The 27,437-nt window shown below is 41.2% G+C and overlaps 1 protein-coding gene across 4 annotated transcripts in view; it reads left to right on the top strand.

The window, feature by feature from the left end:
• The first annotated feature begins 49 nt into the window (after positions 1 to 49).
• The window catches only part of TCEANC2 (transcription elongation factor A N-terminal and central domain containing 2), a 37,293-nt gene continuing 9,905 nt past the window's right edge, over positions 50 to 27,437 (top strand). The window contains exons 1-3 of one of the 4 annotated variants that reach the window (XM_069477971.1): positions 50 to 181; positions 766 to 907; positions 11,876 to 12,017. In XM_069477971.1, the coding sequence (XP_069334072.1) occupies positions 806 to 907; positions 11,876 to 12,017 (244 nt within the window). In that variant the 5' untranslated portion in view covers positions 50 to 181; positions 766 to 805. Of the gene's footprint in view, positions 182 to 300; positions 351 to 765; positions 908 to 11,875; positions 12,018 to 27,437 lie in introns of those variants that run through there. The other 3 variants (XM_069477970.1, XM_069477973.1, XM_069477972.1) reach the window with 3 other exon arrangements.

The following is a 27,437-nucleotide window of genomic DNA, read 5'->3' on the forward strand; positions in this document are numbered from 1 at the left end:
AGTGTGGTTCGCTGTGGGTCAGGGCCCCGTGCTAGTCGGCGGAGCTGCTTCCGAGGAACTACCGCCTGGGCAGGAAGCGTCTGTTTAGTTCCTACACCGGCGGTTAGGCTTGGGGGCCTCAGAGGTTGCAGTCTGGAGGGGCCCAGCAGCTACCGGGATAGATTTTCCTGGTGGGTCTCAGGTCAGACCGTTGTTGGGTGCCCCTTCCCGAGCTCATGATTGCTGGAAACAGAGGAGGATAGTGTTTCTCCTTGCTTGGGGATCCAGTGCATGACATTCGTGGTTAGGGTACTCTGACCACCGAGCAGTTCCTGGAGATGGCTGCGAAATCTGAGGACCTCCCTGCTGAGGTCTGGAGGTGTTTGTAGGTTTCTGGTTACTAGGGCAACGTTGGGATTTGTGGCTGTGGTGGGGTAGTTGTTAAAAGGGCTTCATCGAGCTCAGTGTAATCCTGACCCTGCCACGACCCATCCTCAACTGGAAAGAGGATTTAGAAGTCACCAGGTTCAACACCTGTCCTAAATATTCGAATCCCCTCTACAGCGTGCACTTCTGCCAGCTAGGAACCTCCTAACTCAGGAAGTAGTCTGATCATTGTGTACTGTTTCAGTTCTTAGGAAGATCTTTTTTTACTTCCTGTAAATTCCACCCAATAGTCCCCCATAATTCAGAAATTCTTGCAGAGAACCCAGTTGTGTCACTTTGGGGAACAAAAATCACAGCAGTCTTGGGGAAGTTTTAGAATCTGCCCTCTTTCTTGACCAGAACACTGCAAGCACGTGAAGGTAGTTGGAGTTCCCTAACAATGGATAAATTCGTCATTCGAACGCCTAGAATCCAGAATAGCCCTCAGAAGAAAGATACTGGAGAAAAGATTTACAAGCAGGCCACGATTGAATCTCTGAAGGTGAGAGGGGATCTGGGACTAGAGAAAATGTGCAAATAACTGTGGTAGCAAGGCGGTGTGATTCTATTGTGGAAGATCTATGAATTATCTCTTGCTATGCCCCCTCCCCCAAAGTGTACCTGACCACTTCTTCCTTGTTTCCCCCATACCCTGTACAGACTTCAGTTTATCAATTCCTGCACCTCTGCTATACTTATTACTCTGGCTTTACAGTATGTTTGCTAGCTAGTAGGACGAGCCCCTTTGTTATTATTCTTTTGAAAAATGTTCTTGTCTGTTAGGAATGTTAAAGTACCAAATATGGTTCTATATACCCTGTACAAACTCAGTAAGGGGTGGGTGATAATTCTGTTCTCTCATATCTTATCGCCCAGAACTGTATCACATGGCCCCACAGCTACAGCTGGGACTGGGAAGGAGTCTGTTTGAATGGACTCTTTTTTTTTTTTTTTTTTTTGAGACAGAGTCTCACTCTGTTGCCCAGGGTAGAGTGAGTGCCGTGGCGTCAGCCTAGCTCACAGCAACCTCAAACTCCTGAGCTCAAGCGATCCTCCTGTCTCAGCCTCCCGAGTAGCTGGGACTACAGGCATGCGCCACCATGCCCGGCTAATTTTTTCTATATATATTTTTAGCTGTCCATATAATTTCTTTCTATTTTTAGTAGAGGTGGGGTCTCGCTCTTGCTCAGGCTGGTCTCGAACTCCTGAGCTCAAACGATCCGCCCACCTCGGCCTCCCAGAGTGCTAGGATTACAGGCGTGAGCCAACCGCGCCCGGCCTGAATGGACTCTTTACGACCTTGAACTCAGGGAAGATGCAAGGAACAGATACAATGAATCAATGAACATAGGTACCTAATAAATGCTAAAGTAATTATCTCACCAAAACATTACAAACTTGTAATTAGTCCCCTTTGTCATCTTTAACCTTACCTTGTACGTTTCTGATTTCTTTTCAGTTTCCTTTCTTGGTTCCTCTTCCTCTACTAGATTCCTGTTTGTGTTCCTGAGAGCTCAGTCACATTTTATGTATTTGGTCAGGGTGACTTTATCCGTCTCAAGGCTTTCTATGCTGACAACTGCTAAACCTGTACCTCCAGCCTACATCTCTGAAGGTGAGAGGGAATCTAGGCTAGAGAAAATGTGCAAAGGACTATGACAGCAAGGCAGCATTCTGAGTACTTGAATTACATACTAAGTTGGTCTCCTTTTCTAGACGTCCCACAGGCTTTCCAGATCCATATTGGAAAGCAGTGAAGGGACATTTAAACAGAAGCCCTGGGTTCTAGGCTCTACTGGGCAACTGGCTGATCTTTAAGCAAAGCATTCTCAGTGTTTCTTCAAGGGAGCGCTGTTGCTCTTTGGGGCAAGATAATTCATTATTTGGCACTGTCCTGTGAGTTACAGGATGTTTAGCATCCCTGGCTCTCAGGCACTAAATGCCAATAGCTCCTCCCATTGTGATAACCAAAAATGCCCACAGATACTTCCAGGCAGCCCCTGGTTGAGACCTACTGAACTGTAGATGATCTTTAAAGTGTCTCCTAGTCTTGCAGTTCTGTGACTTCATAGAATACATTCAAGTTTTTCAACTGTCTCTGCTTTGTCAGAATATTCAGGAATAATTGTGTACAGCAGTGGAGGAAGAAGATGGGCGGAATAATTGAACTATACATACACCCATCTCACCTATAAACACCCAGATTTGTTTTTTTGTTTTTGTTTTCTTTTTGAGACATAGGTTCTCACTCTGTTGCCCAGGTTGCAGTGCAGTGGCCCAATCATAGCTCACTGCAGCCTCAAACTCCTGGCCTCAAGCAGTTTTTCCACCTTATCCTCCCAAAGTGCTGGTGTGAGCCACTACTCCTGGCCCCAGATTCTAATATACCTCCACCTGCCCCTTCTTCCCTCTGTGTCCCCATTTGTGCCCCATATGAGAATCACTATGTGTGATGATGAAAATAAGTGATGTGAAGATTATGGACTCAGAATAAACAACAGGCACATGGGATAACATTTCCCTTAAATGCATCAGCTGTTCTTCCAAACCTGTTCCTTTTCTCTTATATTTACTTTTATATCCAATATGAAGTTACTGGAACTAAAAACCTAGGGAACTATCCTTGACTCTTTTTTCTCTTATATACAATTTTCAATTCTTCCTAAAAGTCCTTCTTGCTCATTCTCACTTGCTCGTCTTCCACTTTAAATTCAAAATCTTGTTATTTCTCACCTAGAGTAGTGCTATGGTCTATTGAATTCTCTCCCTGCCCATGGTCTCCCTTCCCCCTATCAGCCTCCCCTCCCCTCTTATGTCAGAGAAATATGTCTAAAACAGAAAAGAAACTCTACTCAGGTCACCTCCCTGCCTAACCTTTTCATAATTTCTCCTTACCTGTTGATAAAGACCATGGTTCTTTACATGGCACCCAAGGCCTTCCACGAAAGGGCTGACACCTGCCTGCCTCATCCCCTGCTGCTCCTATCATTCACACTCCATCCAGTGTCAGCCATTCACAATTCCCCCACGATGTGCTCTTTCACACCTCTGTGCCTTTGCGTTTACTGTCCTGTGTGCCTGGAATGCCCTCACCCTCCTGTGTTAGAGGCAGTTTGGCTGTAGTAATTAAGAACATAGATTCTGGAGCCAAGCTGCCTGTGTTAAAATCCCAGCTCTGCCACACACTACCTTGTGACCTTGGGCAAGTTATTTAACCTCTCTGTCCTCATCTATAAAATGGGGATTAATAGTAATACCTATTTTATAAGGTATTACGAAGTTTGAGTGAGTCAATATATATAAAGTGCTTGGAATAGAGCCTGGCACATTCTAAGTACTATGCAAGTGTTTACTGTTGTGTTATTATCTTTACTTTATGAAATTGTATTCATCCCCCATGACCTAGATCATGAGTCTTCTCTTCTGTGAGGCCTTTCCTGACCATCCTTCTTTCCCCCAGATGCATTCCCGTCTCTAGCCATCCCTGTATCTTAAGCATGCACGTATCCTTGCTCTTGCTTGTGCTATATTATAATTGTTTCTTTACTTGCCTGTGCCCTGTTACTCTAAGCTTCTTGAAAGACTATGTCTTATTGATTTTGTGTCCCCAGCACTTGGCACAGGACCTGGCATATAGTAAGCCACAATACGTTTTTCTTATTAACCGATTGTTAACCGATTGTGCCACTGGAGCTCCCATTTTTCTTAATGCCCAAATGAACTAAACTAAAGCATTGGCATGGCACATGAAACCTTTCCTGTTCTGCCCCAGTGTGCCTTATCATCTCATCCCTGTGGCTTCTCATTTACATGTATGCATTCCAGCCACACCCTTCCTTGCTGCTCTTGGTTTAGCTGGGACTATAGGTGCATGCACCACCATGCCCTGGCTAATTTTTTTTTTTTTCTATTTTTGGTAGAGATGGGGTCTTGCTCTTGCTTAGGCTGGTCTGGAACTCCTGAGCTCAAGCCATCCTCCTGCCTCCGCCTCCCAGAGTGCTAGGATTACAGGTGTGAGCCACTTGCTCTTTGTATAAATTATTCTCTTTCATGTCTCCAGGGCTTTCTTGGACTTAATGCTGGTCCCTTTTCCTGGAAAGCCCTTCTGTTTCTTTTTTTTACAGAGTGAATTCTTACTCATTTGTCAACACACTCAAAAACCACATTCCTTGTAATTCCTAGATTATAAATTCTATGAGTATATGGACCTTGAATATATTTTATTTACCTCTATGTCCTTAGACCGAATGCAGTGCCTGACACCATTTAAGTGCTCAATAAATATTTCTTAAATAAATGAATGTTGAAGTGCCTCTGGGTCCTTTAGGAGAGTTACTCCTTTCTTCTTTAGTATTCTTTCAGCATTTGGTTCAAATACCTGTCATAGCACTTACCTTACTATATTGTAATTATCTGATTACCTGTAGTTTTCTCTAATTCACAGTGAACTTCTGAGGCCTGAGACTGCTAAGTATCTTATGTTCTGATTCTGCTCCAAAATCTAACACAGTGCCTGCTGCACTGTTGATAAGATTTATTGAATAAATAATAGTCATACTTATTCTGGCATGTCCTTATAGGGTTTTAATAGTAAACTATTCTCCAAATATTGTGAAACAACTTTATGCCCAGCACTATGTAAGTGCTACAGGGCAGTGGTTCCCAACCTATTTGACACCAGGGACCGGTTTCATAGAAAACAGGTTTTCCATGGACAGGGGTGGGGTGTCGCTGCCTCAGCCTTGCCTCTGGCCTATAGGCCTGGAAGTTGGGGACTGCAGCTATAGGGAACATAAGAGAAATTTAAGATCAAAATATAAGCCCTCATGAGACTTCCTGTAAGGGGCTCCAATTATAAGAAATTAATAAATAATGATACAAAATCATATGGGATCCATTACAAAATTATCATGTAGACAGGGTTTAGAGTTAAGAGAGAACTTAGTGTCTGTTTTAGTGGTCAGAGGCTATGTGGCAGGGTGCCTTAAAGGGAAGGGAAGATTTGGCTAGGTAGAGGGAAGTAGTGGCATATAACCATTCATAAATGGTACTTGTTCTGTTTCCTTTATGCACTCATGATGCATACTTTCATGGATATGGAATGGCAAATTAGAAACAAGTTCACTTAAATGTGAATTTTGGAGAGTTAGCTAGGTCCACTTTCTGCTGAGTATCACGTAATGCCAAGAATCTGCTGAATGTTCAAGCTTCAGTTTCCTCATCAGTAACATCAAGAATAACAACACCTAATACTTAACCTGCAACATTGTTTTGAGGGCTAAATAAATAAATGCATGTTGGAAGGGCTGAGCATTATGCCTGGCATGTAGTACAAACTGATTAATAGTTTCTTCTTCTCGTGTACGGAATAGAAGAGGCTTGTGTAGTAAAACTAGGGCTGAGAATTATGATGATGATGATGATGAACGTAGTGATAGTAATAATTACTACTAACATTTATTGAGCCCATTTCTATGGACTGGGTATTGTACTTTAGAAATATTAATTCTTTAATCTTAAATCTTTAAATCTTAATATCAGCTTTATGAAATGTATGCTTTTATCATTTATAGATGAAGAATCTGTAAAGTATAATAGCTTGCCTAACATCACACAGCTTTTAGTGGCAGAGCTGGGATTTGAACTAGACAATCTGGGTCCATAGTCTGCCCCTTATAGGGTGAACTTAAAAAAAAAAAAGGTGGAGATTTCTGAATGCCAAGCTGAGGAGGTAAAAAATCTTGGGATATTAGGACCATTGTACTTCTGTTATCAGTATATTACAAGTAATTTTGCCTTAGCCTTATCACATTCAATAACAGTGATACTCAATAGAGCTCATGTAGTGTACATTTAAATGGTAAAGGTTAATTTGGTTAATCTGTTCTCACTCCCTTAAGGGAAAGCAATTTCTTCTGTTGGTTGCAATAAATTTTTTTTATTAAAAGATCCTAGAATATGCTAATTCTTTTAAGTTCATCACTTCAGAATGTTCTATAAACCTTTCCTTCCTTTGTGGGATTGACTAGCCGATATGTTGTCTCTTGCCCCCACCAGTGGAATGGTGCCCACATTATTGCTTATGAGTGAATCATTTTCCCTAATTGATTTTGTCAAACCTGATATTTCAGCCATCCACTACTGTAAGACCAGATGGTATATTGGAGAGCACATCTTCTTTCTGGTGGTAACTATTTCACTACTCATTGTAGCTTCCCCATTGATATTTTGTGTCCATTTCTTTTGTTACTCTAAGTAATTTGAAATATCTGTTTGGGGGCCCATATTTAGACAGATGTATGGAGACATTTCTTTGATAAATAGAGAATTCTTTTGCTCTTGAATGGACTGCTATTTTTCGTACTTCTGCCCTAAAAGCTCAGATCTGAAAACCATACTGTACTTAGTCTTTGAAGGTAGAAAGAGTTTTGTTCAATTATACCTACTGTGTACTGAGGATAGCAAGATAAATGAGAAATTGTTCCAGCCCTCATGTTATTCGTTGTCTAATGGGGAAGACAGCCTTGTTGATAAGTATATGCAGAAAGCATAGATGCAGCAGTAGGAGTCTATACTGGTTGCAAAGGGACCCAAGAGAAAGTATGGTCAAATGTGGCAGAAGAGAGGCAAGAAGGGCTTCATAAGGCTGGGAGGTGGCTCACGCCTATAATCCTAGCACTTTAGGAGACTGAGATAGGAGGATCACTTGAGGCTAGGAGTTTGAGACCACCCTAAACAACATAGTAAGACCATGTCTCTACAAAAAATCTAAAAATTAGCTGAGTGTGGTGACGCACACCTGTATCCCCAGCTACTCGGGACTTGGGAGGCTGAGGCAGGAGGATCACTTGAGCTCAGGAGTTTGAAGTTGCATTGACCTGTAATGACACCACTGCACGCCAGCCCGGGGCAACAGAGTGAGACCTTGTCTCAAAAAAAAAAAAAAAAAAAAAAAAGAAGCAGAAGAAAGACTTCATAGAGGAGGTGATGCTTGAAGAGAGTTTTAAAAAATAAACGGGTGTTTATCAGGTGAATGAGGCAAAAAACCAAAAAGAGCATGCTAGACAGAGTATATAAAATTCAAAAAGGGTGCATTGCATTCAGAAAGTTACAAATAGTTTGGTATATCTGGAGCAAATGATGAGACCAAAAAGGATGTCAGTGGCCAAGTCATGAAAGGCTTTACGCCATGCTAAAGAATTTGGACTTCTATACTTCCACATTTTGAAGTGATTTGATGTGGAACCCCTAACTCGATTCCAACAATGTAGAAACGATTGATAAAAAGTCTCTAGTAGAGAGCTGAGCTTGAAAGCAAGACAGGGAAATTCTCAGGTGCCAGGAAGAGAGAGGAAATCCAAACCCAGAGTAAGTGGGAGCTTAAGCTAAATAGTTTCAGGGAATATTGAATTCAGATATAATGCTTAGAGGTTGGGGTTTTAAGGCCAGTATGGGGACAGGAGATAAGGCCTCAGGCTAATGTGATGTCGGGAGCTGGAACTGATCCCCTCACCCTCATGAAGTTGGGAGTCAAGATAGGACTACCATGTTTGTGAAAAATGAAAAATTCCATCCACTGGTCCAAGGAAGCAGCATGAAGATTATAATCTTCTCAGGGTCTTAGATGGGAAAAAAGTCGACTATAATAAATTAGAACCACACACTTATTATCATACATGAATGTATATACAGTCGTCCCTTAGTATCCATGGGGGACTGGTTCCAGGACCCCTGTAGATAGCCAAATCCACGGATGCTCAAGTCTCTTATATAAAACGGTGTAGTATTTGCACATAAATCGTACACATCTTCTTCTGTACTTTAAATTATCTCTAGATTACTTACACAGGTTAAGCATTCCTAATCCAAAATGCCCCCAAATCCAAAACCTTTTGATGCTCAAAGGAAATACTCATTAGAGCATTTCTGATTTTGGATTTTCAGATTAGTGGTGCTCAGCTGGTAAGTATAATGCAAATATTTCAATATCGAAAACATTTCTGGTCACAAGTATTTCACATAAGGGGTATTCAACCTGTAATACCTATTGTAATGTAAATGCTATGTAAATAGTTATATTGTACTGTTTAGGGAATAATGACAAGAAAAAAAGTCTGTACATGTTCACTATAGATGCAACCATCCATATTTTTGAAAAAAATATTTTAATTTTGTGGTTGGTTGACTCCACAGATGTAGAACCCACAGATTGAGAGGGCCAACTGTAGTTTAAATTCACATTATCTGCAAAGCCAAAAAAAAATTAATGTAATAACTGATATAGAACCAGGAATATCCAAAGACCTTGGCAAAGGCAAATGTGACATTTCCCTGTTAAGATATTTCACATTCTAGGGCACACTGGACTTTCGTGGAAAACAATCCTCTTTAAAGATGAACTCGTGTTCAAAAATTACAGTCTGTTAGAAAATAAATTACCAAGAGGGAGAATGAGCATATATATATAAGTCATTGATTTTCTACCCCAAGAAACATAGATGAGAACAATCTGAAAGAGACCTTAAATTAAATATGTTTAAAATATCCACAGAGATAAAGAAAGGAATAGAAACCATAAGATAAGAACAGGGTAGTATGGAAAGAGAACAAGTAGTAGGTTTGGAGGAAAAAGCAAAGCCAGAACTTGTCCAATGAAAAAATATTATTTGTTAAAGCAGAAACACATTGAACAGGTTGAAAATAGACAAGCCATAGCTAAAGAGAGAAATTGTGAATTGGAAGCTAGATCTGAAGAATTCATTTAGAAGGTATCACAGAGAAATAAAAAGAAGAGAAATATGAAAGAAAAAAGACATAAAGGATAGACAAGCCATTTAATAGAGGTTTCTGAAGTAGAGGCTTGTAAGGAGGGTACTGGTTTCATTGAATATAAATCTTAAAAATTGTGAAGGTATATACTAAAATGATAGAAACATGATGTATAACTTTCAAACCATACAGAAACAAAGATTAAAGAAAACAGACTGTTAAATGGATGATAAGGAGAAAAAAATGTAAAGAGAAAATATGTCCAGTTATCAGTAATCATAATAAATACAAATGGATTAAGCATTACTATTAAAACAGAGAGATTCTGAGGTTGGATGGGGTAGGAGGAGCAAGATAAAGCAGCCATCGACTATGTAAAGCATGACGACCCAGAAAAGTTGAAAGGTAAGGGATGGAAGACAATATATAAAACAATCAAAGAAACTGTCATAGGCAGGAATTCACTGAAGCAATGTTTATAACAGGGAAAGTATGGGGGAAAGGAACTAAATACCGTTAGGGGACTAGATTTCAAAATTATAAGATGTTTGTATATAACTGATCATAGAAAAGGACTTTGTCTCAATTTTGACTAAGGCCCCTAAAGTTTGAGAACAAAAGCAGTAGGTATCAAATGATATTCCCAAATGAGGTTGTAGACCATCTGCGCAGAACCTGTGAAGGCAATACATGAAGACTAGTTTTGGAATCCTGATCCCGTCACTCAACAGAGGTTATAAAGAAGGTTGCGGTTAACTCTGGATGAGGTGAGGGTGTCGTGGTATTTTTCATTTAGAGAACTTGACTTCAGTTCCTGGAGTTGGTGGACAGAGATCAGACGTGTGCTTGGGAAAGTCTAAAGACAGAGAGTGGCTGAGTGATGCCAAAGGGAGAAGCGACTGCACTGGGAAGACTGTTACCCTCAGGATTTTTTAGGACAAAGATGTGGGCTATTGCGGAAGAGAATACTGTCTGGCCTAGAGTTGAATGAAAGTGGGTGGGTTCCTAAGCATCCTTGGAAAGACAATGGGATCCCTACAGAGTCTGTGGGAGGTGGGTTGCCAAAAACTGGGGACCAGAGCAGAATTTGCAAGCAACTGGGTGTAGGAGGCATTGCCCACGTTATGAGAACTGCAGGCAAGAACTCAACAGTTGGAGCTCTCTAAGGAACTGTAAAAATACCCTATAAGAGAAAAAGAAAGAGTCAGCTTTAAATATCTGCCAAGTCCAGGGAGCACTAAAACCTGATCCCAGCAGAAAGTAGGGCTCTTCCTTTCCTTTTCCTTTCCTCCTTTTCCTAGCTTTGAACCTGGAAGGATCAAACCAAAGCAAACATGCAGACTGGAGAGGAGGAGAAGCAAAGATGGGAAAGTAGGGAAGTCAAACATACCCTTCCCCCACCATGGGTGTCTAGGCTGGAAGCAAACTCCAGCCAACGAAGGGAGACAAGACTTCTTTTGGTAGCTTTTTATCAAACTATCATACAGAAAATACATATAGAAAAGTGCACAAATTGTTAGTGTACATCGTGAGGAATTTTCATGACGGCGACTAATACACCAACATCCAGATCAAGAAACAATGTTACCAGAAACCCAGAAGCCTCTTATACCGCCTTCTAATGCCTCACTGTGCCCCACCTCCCCAGGGTAATAACAATCCAAGACAAGATTTTTGTGTGTAATTATAAAAGCAACTTTATTTTTTGTTTCCAGTTTACTTTGTAGGAAGTTTTTAGTTGAAGTAATTTCAAAGTTGCAACACAGTACAAAGAACTTTCTTTTCCCCTTTACCCAGATTCCTTAATTGTTAATATTTTACACTTAATGGAAAGATGCATACCAAATATAAGATGGTACACATACATAGTTTCTTCTAGGAAGGGAAGGAGGCCAGTGAGTCTGGTAAAGGGTATAAAGGGACTTAAACTTTATAATGTTTTATTATTTTATGTGATGACAAAATGTTAACTTTTTTTTTCATTATAAGTAGTGGGTTATTCTCTGTACCTTTCTCTGTGTTTGACATTTTAAAAAATTCTTTGAACAAGAGAGAGAGTGCATTTTATCCTCTAGGAGAGGGTCCCCAAACTATGGTGAGTTATATAATTATTTCATTTTATATTACAATATAATAATAGAAATAAAGTGCACAATAAATGTAATGTGCTTGAATCATCCCGAAACCATGCCCCTCTCTCCCCGGTCCATGGAAAAATTGTCTTCCATGAAAATGGTCCCTGGTGCCAAAAAGTTTGTGGACCACTGCTCTAGCAAGAGTGAAACTTTTGAAGTGTGTTTTTAATTGTTGAAATAAACATGTCTTTATGACTTCTCTCTCTCTGTTCTTGCCTGTGAATTAAGACACTCTTAAGTAAGCTATAGGGTTGATTCACCTCAGCATCATTTTTCTTTTCTTCTTTTCCTTATTGCTTCTCCCTCCTAAGTGCCCAGTGGTGTCTGACATGGTAAGATTAAAACTTGCACTTTTCCTAATAGATGCACCTCTCTTCCTGACTTGCAGCAAGCAGGACCTGCTTTTAAGCAATTACCCATCATTTGGGGCCATCAGGCACACTGTGCTTTGGTTCAGGTCATAATCAATAATTCATATGCCAATAGGAGCCCCATTAGCTCAGGTGAAGGCAGATGTCTTTCTAATGAAAATGTTCCATTTTCCAAATGACTTTTCTTTTTCCCAGAGAGTTGTGGTTATAGAAGACCTAAAAAGATGGAAAGCTATGTTGGAGCTTCCTGATCAAAGCAAAGAGAATCTAGTTGAAGCCTTACGAGAATTAAAGAAGAAAATACCCTCCAGGGAAGTGTTAAAATCAACAAGGATAGGTATGTTTCCTTCTTAATTTTATGACAAGTGCTTATATTTTGTCTTCTCCCTTCTTTCATTCCTCCCTCCCTCAAATATGAAGTTATCTGCTGTATCAGTGCTTTTCAAACTATCTCTGATAAAGGACCATCTAAAAAATTCTCCCTTGGTTTTAGGCCAATACTTTTATAATATGTAATAAAAATTACCAGAAAAATGATATTAAAATATATAAAATACAAACCCTAATTTTTAAAATTAGATTCAACAGATGTAGAATGACTCCTTGTCAAATTGCTGCAAAAGTTTCTAAATGCTTATATTCAATTTCTGTACTTACCTCATGGACTGGTAACCGGCAGTGATCTATGGATAACATTTTGAGTGTGCAAATAAAAACATAACTTACGTTCTGAGTACCATTCTGACCTATACAAGGTATAAGCTGGCACAAAGAACAGAGAAATCATTGACATCTATGGACTCAAGAAAAGGCGTCATGGAAGAAGTGACATTCAGTTACATCTTGAAAGAGACTTGGCTTTTCTGTCTTGAGTAGAAATATCCTGCAAAGCCTGGTTTATAAAACAAAATGATAGCAACATTTACCGCTGCATCATTTATTATAGCTTAGGAGATATTTAAAAGGTAAAGCAGGGACTATGTTGCATTGCCATTTTAGTACAGTATACAACTGTGAATAATATGCAAGGGAGGGCCAACATGTGTTCCTCAAGCTGCTCCCAGCTCCCCAGGGAGCCCAGGGCAGTCGTTCACAGCTGCTGTTCTTGCCCTCACTAGTGCAGCCATTGCCTTGTCTGCCTCCCCTTGACCTCTTGTTCATGAGAAACAGGAGAGAGAGCAGCTTCAGACTGGCACTAACAGCTGGGAAGAGCTGTATGAAATCCCTGGAGGGTCCCCCAAGAGTCTTTGAGTGGCACCCCTGTAATATAAACCAGAATCTGAGAAAATTAGATGCTTAAAGAACATAAAACCCTATCATTGTAGCCAAGGAGATTCTCCCATCTGCTGCTGGATATTCTGTCTTTATAGGTCGTGGTCACTAGAGGGCAATAAGACCATTCATATGAGCAGATAAAGTATTTCCACCAGTAGAGGGTACTAGTGATTAATATTTTATGACATGTATATATGTGTATGTATATGGTCATATTTAGGCATGCTCCACAAATACCATATATGAACAGATCTTAAATATCAACATAGTGGGCTGGAATTGTCCTCCAAATGCAAAACAGATGATAATTTTTAAAAAGTCATTTCCATTTGGCCTTTGAGTACAGTTGTAAGTGTGCTTTCAAGGATGGGTGTGTCTAATGTTCAGAGATTTCAATTCAAGGATTATAGTGAAACCACAAAAACAGGGTTTGACTTAGGAGGAACTGGAAACCATCCAACTTTTAAGTCCTGACTCTACCCCAAGCCTCCCCTAAAAACCTGAGGTTGTATGGAATATAGCAATTTCTCGGTTCCTTTATAGTTACGTCAGTTGCTATGTTGAAGATTTCATTTGGATCATTGCCCAAGGGTGTTTACAATCTTCAACCTTTAGCCTTCCTGCCTGGCCCTATCCTGTGGCTTATAAAGGACAAATATTTACTGAATACCTTCTTTGTGCTGGTAACTGTGCAGGCATAATAATAAAGGAGACAGGTATCATCCTGCCTGAAGTCTAATGGAAAGAGTCAATTTAACAAGACTTTATCATACAATATGGTGAGTGCTTAGATGATGGGGAGAAATCAGCCAGATGAGTATACATGTTGGGAGTAGAGGAGAAGGCGTTGAAGAATATGTCTAGCAGGGGTACATCACATGAGCTGTACAGAGGGCAGAGGTGGGAGAGAACATGGTGCATTCCAGAAACTAAAAGAGGTTTGGTGTGTTTGAAATGTAATGTGCTGGAGAGAGTGTGACAAGAAGTGCAGCTGAAGAGACAGTCTGGACCAGATGGAGAAGGCTCTTTGTAAGCCATTCAGAACTGTTTGATTTTGGCATGTGTATTAGTTATCTATCACTGTGTAAAAATTACTGTGAAATTTAGCTGCTTCAGACAATATTTATTATATCACACAGTTTTTCTAATTCAGGAATCCCAAAGCAGCTTATCTGTGTGGTTCTGGCTTGTGGTCTCCTATGAGGTTGCAGTCATCTGAAGGCTTGACCAGGCTCAAGGATCTGCTTCCAGCCTGACTCACTCACAGGATCACTGGCAGGAGGCCTCAGTTCCTCATCTGTGGGCCTCTCCTTAGGGATGCTCATGGCATGGCAGCTAGCTTTCTCCAGAACAGCTGACCCAGGAAAGAACAAGAAAGTGAGAGCACAACCAAGACGGAAACCACAGTGTCTTTTATAACCTAATCTTGGAGTGACACACCATCAGTTCTGTCATATTCTGTTGGTCACACAGACCAACTGTGGTATAATTAGGAAGGCGACTACATAAGGTTGTGAATACCAGGAGGTGAGAATCATTGGGGGTTTCTTGCAGACTGGCTACCATAGCATGTATTTCTTTTTATTTATCCTGAATATATTATACTTTCTGGACCTGCAGGTTCATGTCCATTTGTTGAAAATTTACAGCTGTTGTTCTTCAGAAGTGCCTCTCTTTCATTCTGTTCCCTCCTTCTGAGATTCTATAATTAGAAGTATGTTAGGCTGGGCATGGTGGCTCATGCCTCTAATCCCAGCACTTTGGGAGGCCAAGGTTGGGGGACTGCTTGAGGACAGGAGTTCAAGACCAGCCTGGGCAGCATTGTAAGACCTCATCTCTACAGAGATAAAAGAATTAACCAGGCGTGGTGGTACGCATGTTGTCCCAACTACTCAGGTGGGATTGCCTGAGCCCAGGCGTTCGAGGTTGAGGTGATCTATGAGTTCAAGGTTGAGTGTGCCACACCACTGCACTCTAGCCTGAGCAACAGAGTGAGACCCTGTCTCAAAAAAAAAAAAAAAAAAGTATATTGTATATCAGCTTTCTGTTTTCCATATCCCTTAGCTTGTCTGTTATATTTTTTATCTTCTTGTTTGTCTCAGCATTCTGGGTAATTTCTTTAGATATATATCTTACAAGTCACTAATTCTCTCTTTAACTGACTCTAATCTGCTATTTAACACATTCATTGAGTTTTTTATTTCAAAAACTGTTTTTCATTTTTACGTGTTTCCTTTATCCCTGAGATGTCTCTTATGAATGTTATTTTTACATTCTTGTGATTGTACCTTTTATTTCTTTAAACATTTAATATATAGCTCTTCTGTATTCATCTATCTATTCCAATATTTATGGTTCTTGGGGATTTAAATCTGTTGTTTATTGTTTCTGCTGACTCTCATGGTGCTTGCCTTCCTGTGTGCTTGTTGGTTTTTAATTGTGAGCTCATTATTGTATTTCAATCTATAGGAATTCTGTGGGGCTAAATTGGAGACACTTCTCTCCAAAGGATATTAGTTTCTTTTGTTTCTGCCAATAGTCAGGGATCACCTCTGACCTGGAATATTTAGCACACTTCTCAAGGATCCCACCTCAGTATGAGAGTCCCAGGATTAGCTCTCCCACTTCACTGCTGGCCCAAAGCTAAGTATTTCAGCAGTATCGATATTTATATCAGTCCTTAGGATAACTCCACCCCTTCCCTGAGCCTATCTTTCTAGCCTCTGCTACCTTTTTTGTTGATGGGAGTGAGGTGGCTTTTATCCAGGATCTAGCTGTACTGCAGTGAAAGGGTAGCTCTAGTCCCCCATAAAGCCTGAGAGTTTGCTCTTTGTCTTAAAGATAATAGGATTATTACTGAAGTGTTTTGAATAGAGAAGGGACATATTCAGATTTTCATTTTAGAAAAATCTATCTGGTTGCCGTATGAGACAGAAGCAAACCTAGAGGGAGGAAGCCCAGTTAGGAAGCGACTAAAACATCTGGATAAGAAATGAGGGTGGCCTGGATGGGGTAGTAGTCATGAACATAGAGAAATGTAGTTGGAATCAAGAGATTTACATATAATAAAATCGAAAGGACTTAGAGATGGATTGGATGTTGGGAATGAAGATGAAGGCTGAGTCCTAGGTTTCTGATATGGGCATGTAGGTGGATGGCAATGCCACTCATTAAGTCAGGGAATAGCAGGTTTGGAGGTGGAGGGAATAATAAATTCAGTTTTAGACTTACCTTGTTTGACATACTGTGAAATATCCCAGAGGAAATGTCCAACCGGATGCTGTATGCACAGGGGCGAAGCTAAGGAAAAATTGTAAGCGTATACTTGGGAGTCATTATCAGCATGTAGCTAGGAATTAAGGTGGTGGGAATAGATAAGCTTGCCCAGGGAGAATATATAAGCAAAGCAGAGAGCCAAGTCCCAAATCCTTAAGCACACCAATATTTAAGGGACTTTTAGAAGGAGACTGAGAAGATGTGACCAGAGAAACAGAAGAGAATGTTGTCATGGAAGGCAAAAGAAAGTGTTTCTAGGAGGGGATCGGTCAGCAGTGCCCATTATTGCCAAAATGCCAAATAAGCGACGTCTAAAAATTGCACATTGGATTTTACAAAATAAAGTCATTAATGATCTTGGTTAGGAGAGTTTCAAAGGCAAGGTCAGAGGCAGAAGCTTGAGTGAGGAAGATGTATGTAAATGAAACTGTGAACCAGCCTGAGCAAGAGCGAGACCCCATCTCTACTAAAAAAAAAAAAAAAAATAGAAATGATATGGACAGCTAAAAATATATATAAAAAATATTAGCCGGGCATGGTGGTGCATGCCTGTAGTCCCAGCTACTCGGGAGGCTGAGACAGGAGGATCCCTTGAGCTCAGGAGTTTGAGGTTGCTGTGAGCTAGGCTGATGCCACGGCACTCACTCTAGCCTGGGCAACAGAGTGAGACTCTGTCTCAAAAAAAAAAAAAAAAAAAGAAACTGTGAAAATAGATAATTCTTTCAAGAAGTTTGGTATTGAAAGAAAAGAGAGATGGCAATATCAGAAAGAGAATGTAGGATTGAAGAAAGTTCTGGTTTTTAAGATAGGAGAGGATCTTAACATGTTGAACGCTAATGGCAGGGAGCCAGTAGAGTGAGAGAAGTTAATATAGAAGAAAGACAACAGGGTGAGCTCCCTAAATTGTTAAAATTGATGAGCAAGATGAGGATTAGCAAGAACTTTGGATCATGATTTGATCTGTGTTTTCTAGACTCTAGAATCATACATTCATTCATTCATTTAGCACATACTGAACACCTTTTGTGTACCATGCCTTATGCTGAATGCTAGAGAATGATGCATGGTTCATGTTTGTAAAGCACGTACATTCTCTCTGAAGAAATAGGCATATAGGTGTATAATTATGATTGACGTGTGGAAATGCTAAAATCAAGGGATGTGCAAAGGTCTGTGGGAATACAGGAGAGACAGTGACTACCTCTGCTTGGGTAAATTGGGCAGGGTTTTCATAGAGGAGATGGAATTTTGCTAGGTCCATTTCATTGCAGGAAGAGACATTGTAAAGGAATGGAGGTTTGTAAATCCTGAGAACAGCATGCTAGAGTCTAGGATGCACGGCTAGGATGAGCAAGAGTAGATAGAGATGGGGTCTGATTATAAAGAAACTTAAAAAAGCTGGCCACTGGGATCTGTACTTTATCCCAGATGCCGATGTTTTCAAAGGTATATTTCTTAGAACTCCCGTCCAGTGAGGTATTACTTGAAGAAAATGTTCTGGGTTCAAATAATCTTGGAAAATGCTGCATTACTCTTTTATCTCTCTTAGAGGTTTTCAGTGTACTTTCTCAAATAATAGGCTAGGAGAAATCCCACGAGAAAGAAACGTATTTAATTTTGTTTTATGCAGGGTTTCGCAAGGAACTCTTTTGGGGGTTGGGGGGATGATATCTATTAGCAACCTATGAGCTTTAGAAAAAAACTGTCATAGCAACTAATATTTATTGAATACCTGCCATGTGCCGGGCAAGGTTCTGGATGTCTGTGATCAAAACAGACAGAAATCCCTACCCTTGTGAAGCTTCCATTCTAGGGAGAAGACAGACAATAAAGAAGAAACGTAATGAGTAAATTGCATAGTTATGTTAGAAGATGATGGTGTTATGGACTAGAGAAAAAGTCTAGCAGGTTAAGGGGAGTGGGAAATGTGGCGGGGGTGGGCAGGAGTAGGTCTCATTGGGAGGGTGACCCTGGAGCAGAAACTTAAAGCTTCGAGTTGAGGACATGAGCCACGAGGACACGGTATGGCTATAGTCACTGCAGTGAAACATGCTGGAGGCATAGAGGACTGGGAAAGTGGGCAGGAGAAACCGTTCCTTACAAAGACGTCATCAGGGAGAGTGGACTGGACTTAGCAAGGATTGTCTGTGGAGGGGAGGGAGAGTGAGGGTGCCCTCGTGCCTCTCACTGTGTGGCCACCCTCATCCTGTCCACTGGCTCTTTCTGCCTCCAGACACACACAAATCTTCCCCTTTGATTGTCTTTTGCCACCTTTTCTAGACACCTTATTTCTCTTCTTCGTTTTATAGCCAAATTCCTTTGAAAATGGTGGCTACTTGCAACTCAATTTCTGGCCCACCCACTCCTTCATGAAAATCGTTCCAATTTGGCTTCTTCCGCAACCACTATTCTCACAGGCACGCATGATTTCATCCTGTCCAAATCCAAAGGTCTTATCTCCGTTCTCATCTTCCCAGACTGGGAATTGGAGACCATTGATTGCTTTCTTTTCGGTTGATAAAAATGACACTGAACTAATTGTCAATTCTGTATCTATCTATTTTTAAACTGTTTCCTTCATGGCCCTTATCTTAGTTTGTAATTATTTATTTAATTCTTTACTTCTTTATTTTGTATATGCTAGGCAGTAACTCCATGCCAGCAGGCCCATGCTATTTTATTCATCAGTGTATTTCAAGCATCAGTGTGGCATACAGCAGGAGCTCGGGATATAGTTCTCTCATGACAAGGCCGAACAGGATTTGCTCCGTGGCTCTTCTGGCCTTCTACATCCCTGTTTCTTGCCTTTTTATGTTTGTTCAGTCAGTCCCTGTCCCCTCTCCCCTAACAGAGGGTATTTCTCCATAAGGCCCAGCTCTCAGTCTTCTGCTGCTGCTGTACAGCACTCAGCCAGAGAGCTCGCCCACTTCTCCAGCTTAGCTGAGGCCTTAATTCAGATGCCCCTTGGATATGCATCTCCTGACCTGATCCATTTTTGAATCTTAGATTGTTAGAAAGGTTGTTCTAATTTACATTCTTACTATTGTCTTAAACTCTTATTAATTTAAGAGGTAAAAATAACAGCTTGTTTTCATTTGCTACATAGAATGAATTGTTTCTCCATGTGTTTACTGGCACTTTGTCCCTTCTTCTTTTGTAAATTGGCTGTTCGTGTTCTTTGTCCATTTACTGTTGAGATCTTCCAATTTTTCTTATATATTTCTGTGAGTCTTATAAATGTCAATGTCGTAACTCTTTTAAATCCATTTAGCTGCCACAACCTATAAACAAGGAAACTGAGATCCAGAGAGGTGCAGTGACTTATCCAGGGCCACCTAGAGAGTCAGCAGCAGCGATGTAATGAGAACCCTGGTCTCTTGGGGCAGGCAGTGTTCCTTCCTGGTTAGCAGCCTGCCGTTGTGCCACACCCCAGCCATATGGGCCTTTATTTTATTGGACCATCCCTATGCGTTCTGCCATCTGCTCAAACTTACCTCTTTTAAATCAGAATTTAGTGCCCTTTCTTGTATACCTAAAATGGGCGTTTTCTGCTAGTATTTCCGTTTGAGTCGATGTCCCTAGCATTTTGCTCTGACATAAACTCTCTTTAGGTGGAAATGTCCAGCAGGAAGTTAGAAATGTGGGATTGAAGCTCAGATGAGAAATTTAGCCTATAAATACTTATTTGGAAGTCATTTTCCAGGAAGCTTTTACTTAAAATTGCCTAAGTGGATGGATTCTCTGAGTAAAAGGAAAGATGAAAGGGCTGAAGGATTGAATCTGGGAGGAAGTCCACGGTGGGGGAGTGGGAGGAGGTAGAAGAGCCAGTGAAGGAGGCTGAGGGAGTGTGGTTAGAAAGGAAGAGAGCCAAGGCAGCACGGTGATGTGCAGGCCACAGACGAGAGTGTTCCCAGAGGCATGGGAAATGAGTGGCCCCAGTGTTCTCAAGTGGTCTGGGAAGCTGAGGGAAACTAGGAAAGATCCTTTGAACCTGGCAGTTATAGGGCCTCTGGGTGCGTTGGCATGCACCTGTAGTCCCAGCTACTTGGGAGGCTGAGGCTGGGGGGATTGAGTCCAGGAATTCTGGGCTATAATGTGTTATGCTGATCAGGTGTCTGAACTGTGTGTCATCAATATGGTGACCTCCCAGGAGCAGGGAACCATCAGGCTGCCTAAGGAGGGGTGAACCAGCCCAGGTTGGAAATGGTACAAGTCAACTCCCAGGCTGATCAGTAGTGGGAATGCACCTGTGAACAGCCGCTGCACTCTAGCCTGGAAAACATAGCAAGACCCTGTGTCTAAAAAAATAATAAAAATAAAGGAAAGCAGTGGGCGAGGGGTATCAGATAAACAGCTGAGGAAGCAGTAGAGTTAGGCCTTGCACTCACCCTGGTGGCCAGGCATGCTTCACTTTTGCAATACTGTATATGTGAATATTCTGGGGAAAGATTTTTGCCAGTCACACTGATCTGATTTCAGAAATGACGTATTTTCATTTATGATTGATCAGCAACAACAACAAAACCCCAGTACTTGCCAAGTACTTTCACATCTGTGACCCCCATTTGATCCATATAATAATTCTGTAAAGTAAGTGTAATTATTTTCTCCATTTTACATATAGGAAAACTGAGGCTTAGAGAGTTTAAGGTGACTTGCCCCAGATTAGGCAACCAAATAAATGACAAAGCTAAGATGTTCTTATACCATGTCATGCCACCTCCTGAATCCTAAAGATGCATAAGAGGCCAAAACTGAGGTGTTGGCAGGGCTACCTTCCCTTCTGGAGGCTCTAGGGGGCAGTCGCTTTCCTTGCCTTTGCCAGTTTGAGAAGGCATCTGCGTTCCTTGGCTTGTGTGCCCTTTCTCCATCTTTATAACTAGCAGTGTAGGTCGAATTCTTCTCATGTCTCATCTCTCTGACTCACCTTTCTGCCTTTTCTTCCTCTTTTAAGGACTCATGTGATTAGATTGTGCCCAACTGGAAAATCCAGGCTAATCTCCCCCGGAGAGTCCTCTGTTCTTTTGGCCCTCCTTGGGGTTCCCCCTTCAGTGCTATCTTAGGACCTATATCACTTTCGTGCATTTGTTTGTTTAGGTGTCAGCTCCTATACCTAGACCTACATGGAGCTCCTTGAGTGCAGGGCTGTGTCTTGCTCAACTTTCTATCCCAATGACTAGGGTCTGGTACATACTGAGTATTTGGAAATATTTGGTAAATGAGCAAAAGACTGCTTCCTGCAGGGAATTTGTCTTAGCAATGTGCTGGGATGCGGAAACCTCCTAACTTTAAACCCGGGGGGACTTGGCCTTGGTCATAAGACCAGCCAGTGGCACCGCTTACTTTAAAACATAAACTTCATGGAGCAAATAATGACTTTTTGCAGATCATTAACTTCCTTGTTATAGCTACTGACCAACTTGTGACCTTGGGGAGAGGTCATGGAGCCTCATTTTTTTTTCATCGGAATCAGGAGGCAGTAGGACTGTCTGATCACCAGAGGCAATAGCAGAGGGTTAAAGCATGGGCTTTGCAGCCAGACTGCCTATGTTTGAAACCTGGCCCTGCTTCTTGCTGTTTCGAAAGTTACTTAACCTCTCGGTACCTCATGTCCTTTATCTATAAGATGGTGAATTATAGCGCCTACTTCACAGGATTGCTCTGAGGATTAAATAAGTTATGTAAAGTGTTTAGCACAGTGGCTGTCATTATGAATGTTACCATGAAATTCCCTTTGTGGTCTAAAATTTACGATACGATTCTGTGTTTTTTTCTGGAAGGGGGTTCTCCAGACTCCCTCTCTTCTCTTTTCCTGCCCCAGACTGGAGTGCCTTTCTCGCTGTCGCTCTTCTTCTTCCCTCCCTCTTGCTGACAAGTCTTCCATGCTCCCCCACCCCCCCACCCGGTTCCCTTACAGCCCTACCCCTGCTGGTCTGGTTTCTCTGTTGTTGGCAGAGCCTCCTGACCAGTCTGGGTGTGGCTCTTGTGGAGCATCTGTGGGGTGTACTGCCCCCTGCAGGCCAAAAGTACCCTCAGGTCCAGTGCCCTGACCTGAGAGTTGAAGCTTTCTGTCCTTTGGCCATTTAGGACTACCAAGAAGGTGAACATTATCCCAACAGAGCCTTACCAAGTACTTGCTGTGTGCCAGTGCCCAATAACAGAGACATGTAGAGTGTTACGGGTTAAGTGTCTCCAGTGTCTGCACTGGAGTTAGGCTGCTTGTGTTCCAGCCCTGGCTTCCACACTTGTTAGCTGTGAGATCTTGGGCAAGTTACTTCACGGAGCTTCAGTTGCTCATTCGTAAGAAGAGAGAAAATAATGGTATTTAATTCATTGTTTAGTTATAAAAATTAAATGAGATAATTCATATAAAGCCTGGAGTGGTAAGTAGGAAGAATTCTCAGCAATGAATAAGAATTAGAAACTGTTCATTTCCCAGCACCTTTGGATTCAATTCTTTACAGTACAGTTCCATTATTTTGTTTGCAGTTGTGTGATTTTCCCAATCAACTCTATCCATATTCAAATGTTAGTACAAAACCAATTTGAAAGCCAAATGTAAATAGTTTTTTTATTTCACTTTTTGATTGAGTTCAGTAAACATTTATCGACTGTCTCGTCTGTGCTAAGTACCATGGTAGGGGCTGGGAATAGGAACTTGGAGTAAGGTACAGGTTCTGCCCTCAAGATGTTTGTGGTTTAGAGGAGAAAGTGGACATTTAAATATTATCGGGAGAGGGAACAGTAGGAGCTAAGGCACAGAAATGTGAGCAGGCCAGACAGCGTGACCCAAAGCAGAGGAATGCAATCTGCTCTCTGTGGCTAGAAGTTAGTATGGAGGCAAAAGTGGCAGGGCCGGGGGGGTGGGGGGGGGAAGTGAGGAGAGGGAGGAAGGAGGGCAACATGAGAGGTAAGGCCAGAGAGGTTCCAGGTCATCCAGAGCTTTAATGCTGTCTTAGAAATTAATTTGAGGGCAGTGGAGAGACATTGAAGGATTTTTGGTAAGGGTGTGATGTGATCAAATTGTGTTTTAAAAAGGTCATTTGACTTCAGTATAGAGGGCCAGACTAGGGACGGAGATTGGTTAGTAAACTACTGCAGTAGACCTGTGGAGAGATGATGAGGACCTGCATCAGGACAGTGAGAATAGAGAGGGAGGGGAGGAGGAAGAGGAAAAGACAGAGGGAATGGTAAGAAAGTAGATCTGTATGACTTCAAATGACTGAATGAACTAAGGTGAGAGAGACGGTGGAGCCTAAAATGATGGGTTGGTGGTGGTGGTGCCATTGTGTGACAAGAAATGTTGACTTAGAGGTGCTGGCAGAATGAGCAGATGAAGATGTCCAGTAGGTAGGGGACTGGATATTTGGGTCTCGTGCTCAGTGGGGACCTTTGGCTAGAGATACATAGTTGGGAGTCATCTGCTTGCAGATGGTAGTTGGATCACAGGAGTGGGTGAGTTACTCAGGGAAGGCAGGTGGAGAAAGAGAAGAGGCCAAGGACCACACCCCAGCTGGGGTTCATAGCTAATTAAAGATTGGGCGAAGGATAGAGAAGAGGAGAACCAGCAACAGGTGGTGTCTCAAAAAGCAGTGGGAAAGAATCTTTGAGAAGAAAGAAGGCAACAGTGTCAGATGCCACAGAGAGGTCAAGGAATGTCAGGACAGAGAAGGTCCACTGGACTCAACAAGCCGCAGGACTCTCTGAGGGATCTCATCTTCATTTCTCATGTTTAATGCGGGCTCTGCAGTGCCTTTCTTGGAGAGGGAAAAGGACAAGGTGAGGATCACGTGAAGGGAAGGACCTCTGTTCCGAAGAAACCTGAATGCACCTCTATTATAGCACAGCGTGGGCTGCTAGGACTGTTTGCATGTTGAGCCGATGCACTAGATGGTGAGCTGAACCACAGACACACGCAGTTCCACTGCTTAGAGGAGGCGTCCGTTAGTAATTTTATTATAAGTTCTTTAAGGGTTTTCTTTCTCTGCATATAAACAAATATGTTGTTTATATGTATACACATATGTAATTTTAAAAACAAATATTGGCTTGTACTGTGCATGCTCTTCTGAGACCTGCTTTTTTTCACTTGACTGAATAAAGTGATCATCTTTACAGTTACTACCTATAGAAATACAATTTTTAATGGCTGCAAAATAGTCATTGTTTAAATGCACTATAATTTATTTAACAAGTTGGACCCTTAATGATGAGCTTATAGGTTGTTTCTAGCTCTTCTATACCACAAACAATAGTGGAATGAGTATTTTTGTACATATATCTTCTTTGCACACTTTGGAAGGGTAAATGTAGGCTAAATTCCAGGGACTGTGTCCTCATCATCTCTGTATCCTCAGCACGAGACATCAAGTTAGGTGCCCATTAAAAATGTTAAAATGCCCTGTTAAAAATGTTAAAAAGTGGCCGGGGGCGGTGGCTCACGCCTGTAATCCTAGCACTCTGGGAGGCCGAGGTGGGCGGATCGTTTGAGCTCAGGAGTTCGAGACCAGCCTGAGCAAGAGCGAGACCCCATCTCTACTAAAAATAGAAAGAAATTATATGGACAGCTAAAAATATATATAGAAAAAATTAGCCAGGCATGGTGGTGCATGCCTGTAGTCCCAGCTACTCGGGAGGCTGAGACAGGAGGATCGCTTGAGCTCAGGAGTTTGAGGTTGCTGTGAGCTAGGCTGACGCCACGGCACTCACTCTAGCCTGGGCAACAGAGTGAGACTCTGTCTCAAAAAAAAAAAAAAAAAAAAAAATGTTAAAAAGTCTCTGAAGTCCTGCAGTATCTTATTTATCTTTGTATATTTAGTATCTACAGCAATGATCAAGAACACAAACAATTGTTTGCTGAAAAAATAATTTCAGGGAGCTGAAAAACTCTGGCCAGAAAAGGAAGTAGTATCCAGTAGTGATTTCTGCTTTTAAGTAATGTGTGTTTCAAAAGCTTTTCATAACCATTGCCAGCTAGGAAACACCTTTAGACATTGCTACACTTGATCTTGGCCAAAGGGCCAAGAAGCAATACATTTAGACATTTCTAATGAGTACTCAGCATTCCTCTTCCTCCTCCTGCTTGTGACGAGTATTGATTTACTCCTTTCCCTGGTCCGTAGAAAGGCTAGATAAAAATTCTTGATACATAATTGGTTAGAGTAAAATGTTAGAGACTTTTAATATTATGTTATCCTTGTCTTCCCTTCAAAGTTACATTTCTTTTTCACTTCCAGGATTCTCCTCACAGAACCTTTAAAGCAGGGACGGTTTCTTGTTTAAGCCTTGCATGACTAGTGCCCGCAGAGTACCTAGTGCAAACAGGCCTTCATGCAGCAAATGCGTGGGGAACAAATGAATCAAGCCAGTATTGGGCTATGCAGTTGGCATAATTAGAAAATCTCTAAATGTTTTAACCATTTTCCTAAATTTAAATTCTTCTGCTCCCCTTTGTTCAATGATGTCTTTTTTATTATATGTTAAATTCTTATTTATTATAGGTTCTATTTCTGAGCTGCTTCCCCCTGCATCCCAACCTCTAGGAAGCTTCATTTTTTTTATTCTATAGATCTATCTGTCTGTTTTTTGGGGTGTTGGTTCATATGACTTTAATTATTGTTGCTTTATAATATGTTCTAATATCTTATAAGGCTAGTTGTACCTCATAACTTTTTTTTTTTTTTTTTTTTGAGGAGAAGGAAAGAAGTTTTATTACTTTGTCAGCAAAGGAGGAGGATGGAGAGTCCTGTCTGAAATGCCATCATCCTCCTAATAAGCAGAAATACACAGCTTTTAAAGGATGGGTTCTCAGCTTCAGACAATCACTGTTCAACTACAGTTGATGATTCTGATCATCTCATCTCCACTGAAAACGGTCCTGTGACCTCCACCCAGGACCTCCCTCCAGCTGATCTAGGCTGAGCCATCTCCTATAGCACAAATAACAAAAGACTTAGCCTGCCTCTCCCAACCACTGGCCTGAGACAGGGATACAGGTTTTAGTTCTCAAAATGGAGTGGAGGATGTTTTAAAGAGACGGAAAATATTTTTGCCATTATTTCAGGCTATTCCCTCTGTTACATATTCCCCACTGTCAATATTTCCCTTCCATATCTATGGGAGGAGGGGCAACGTAGTCATCGAGCTACTTCCTGCTGAAATGGGACAATGTTTCAGATAGAAGGTTTATACGTGTGTATGTCATGGCAAAGCTTTGGCAATATATTTACAGCAACAGATTACCAGGCAATAAAAAGTCATAAGCAACAACTACAACAGTGAGGATTGACAAGGCGAAATGGACTATCACATTGTACACAGTGTCTGATACAGGGCTGGGCTAGAAAGAGACACGGGACCTCTGAGTGCAGAGCTATCAGTTGTACTCTTGGTGATCTGAGATACCGGCTTCTGTAAATTCAGAAATCATATACAGCACCGAACAAGGTTTAGGATGACAAAGACAGATCAGCAGAAGAGGCGATAGTCGGGGGAAATCCTCGCTAAGCAGTTGTCTCTCCATCCTATAGATAGAACAAATAATTAAAGAAGGGTTAACAAAACCTCATAGCTCTTCTTTTTCAAAGTAGCATTTTATACTTTTGCCCCTTATATTTCTAAAATAAGTTTAGAAATATTTGGTTGTATTCTAATAAAAACAACCTGCTGAGATTTTTTTTTTTTATTAAGATCACATTAAACCTATAAATTAATTTCTACACTGGCATCTTTGTGTTAATCTTTCCATTTCATAATATGGTATATTTTGCCTTTATTCAAATCTTCAGTTATGTACTTTAGTAAAAATATATTTATTCTTCATATGGGTCTCTCACTCAACCGACCTACTCTCGTGATTCCCATCTCCTGCCATTGTGTTCACTGCTAGAGATGCAGAGGTGAACATGTCATATTTCTTTCACTCAAGAAGCTCACTTTGTTAAGCAAAAGTGAGAATGGATCAGATAATTACAACTAACTGTAGTAACTATTGTATATAGAAGCACAAGATGCTAAGGAAGCATAGAGCAGGGTACCAACCAAGACCGGGGGTATTAAGGGAGACTTCCTAGAGGAATGGACCCCTGAATGAGTCTTAAAAGCCACATGGAAATTAGCCAGATGAAGAGAGAAGAAGGAGTATTCCAAGCAGACAGAATGTTCACTGGGGTGTATGTTCAAAAGTATAGAGACTAGAAAAAAGTAT

The sequence above is a fragment of the Eulemur rufifrons genome, chromosome 8, assembly GCF_041146395.1.
Source record: "Eulemur rufifrons isolate Redbay chromosome 8, OSU_ERuf_1, whole genome shotgun sequence".
Lineage (NCBI taxonomy): Eukaryota > Metazoa > Chordata > Mammalia > Primates > Lemuridae > Eulemur > Eulemur rufifrons.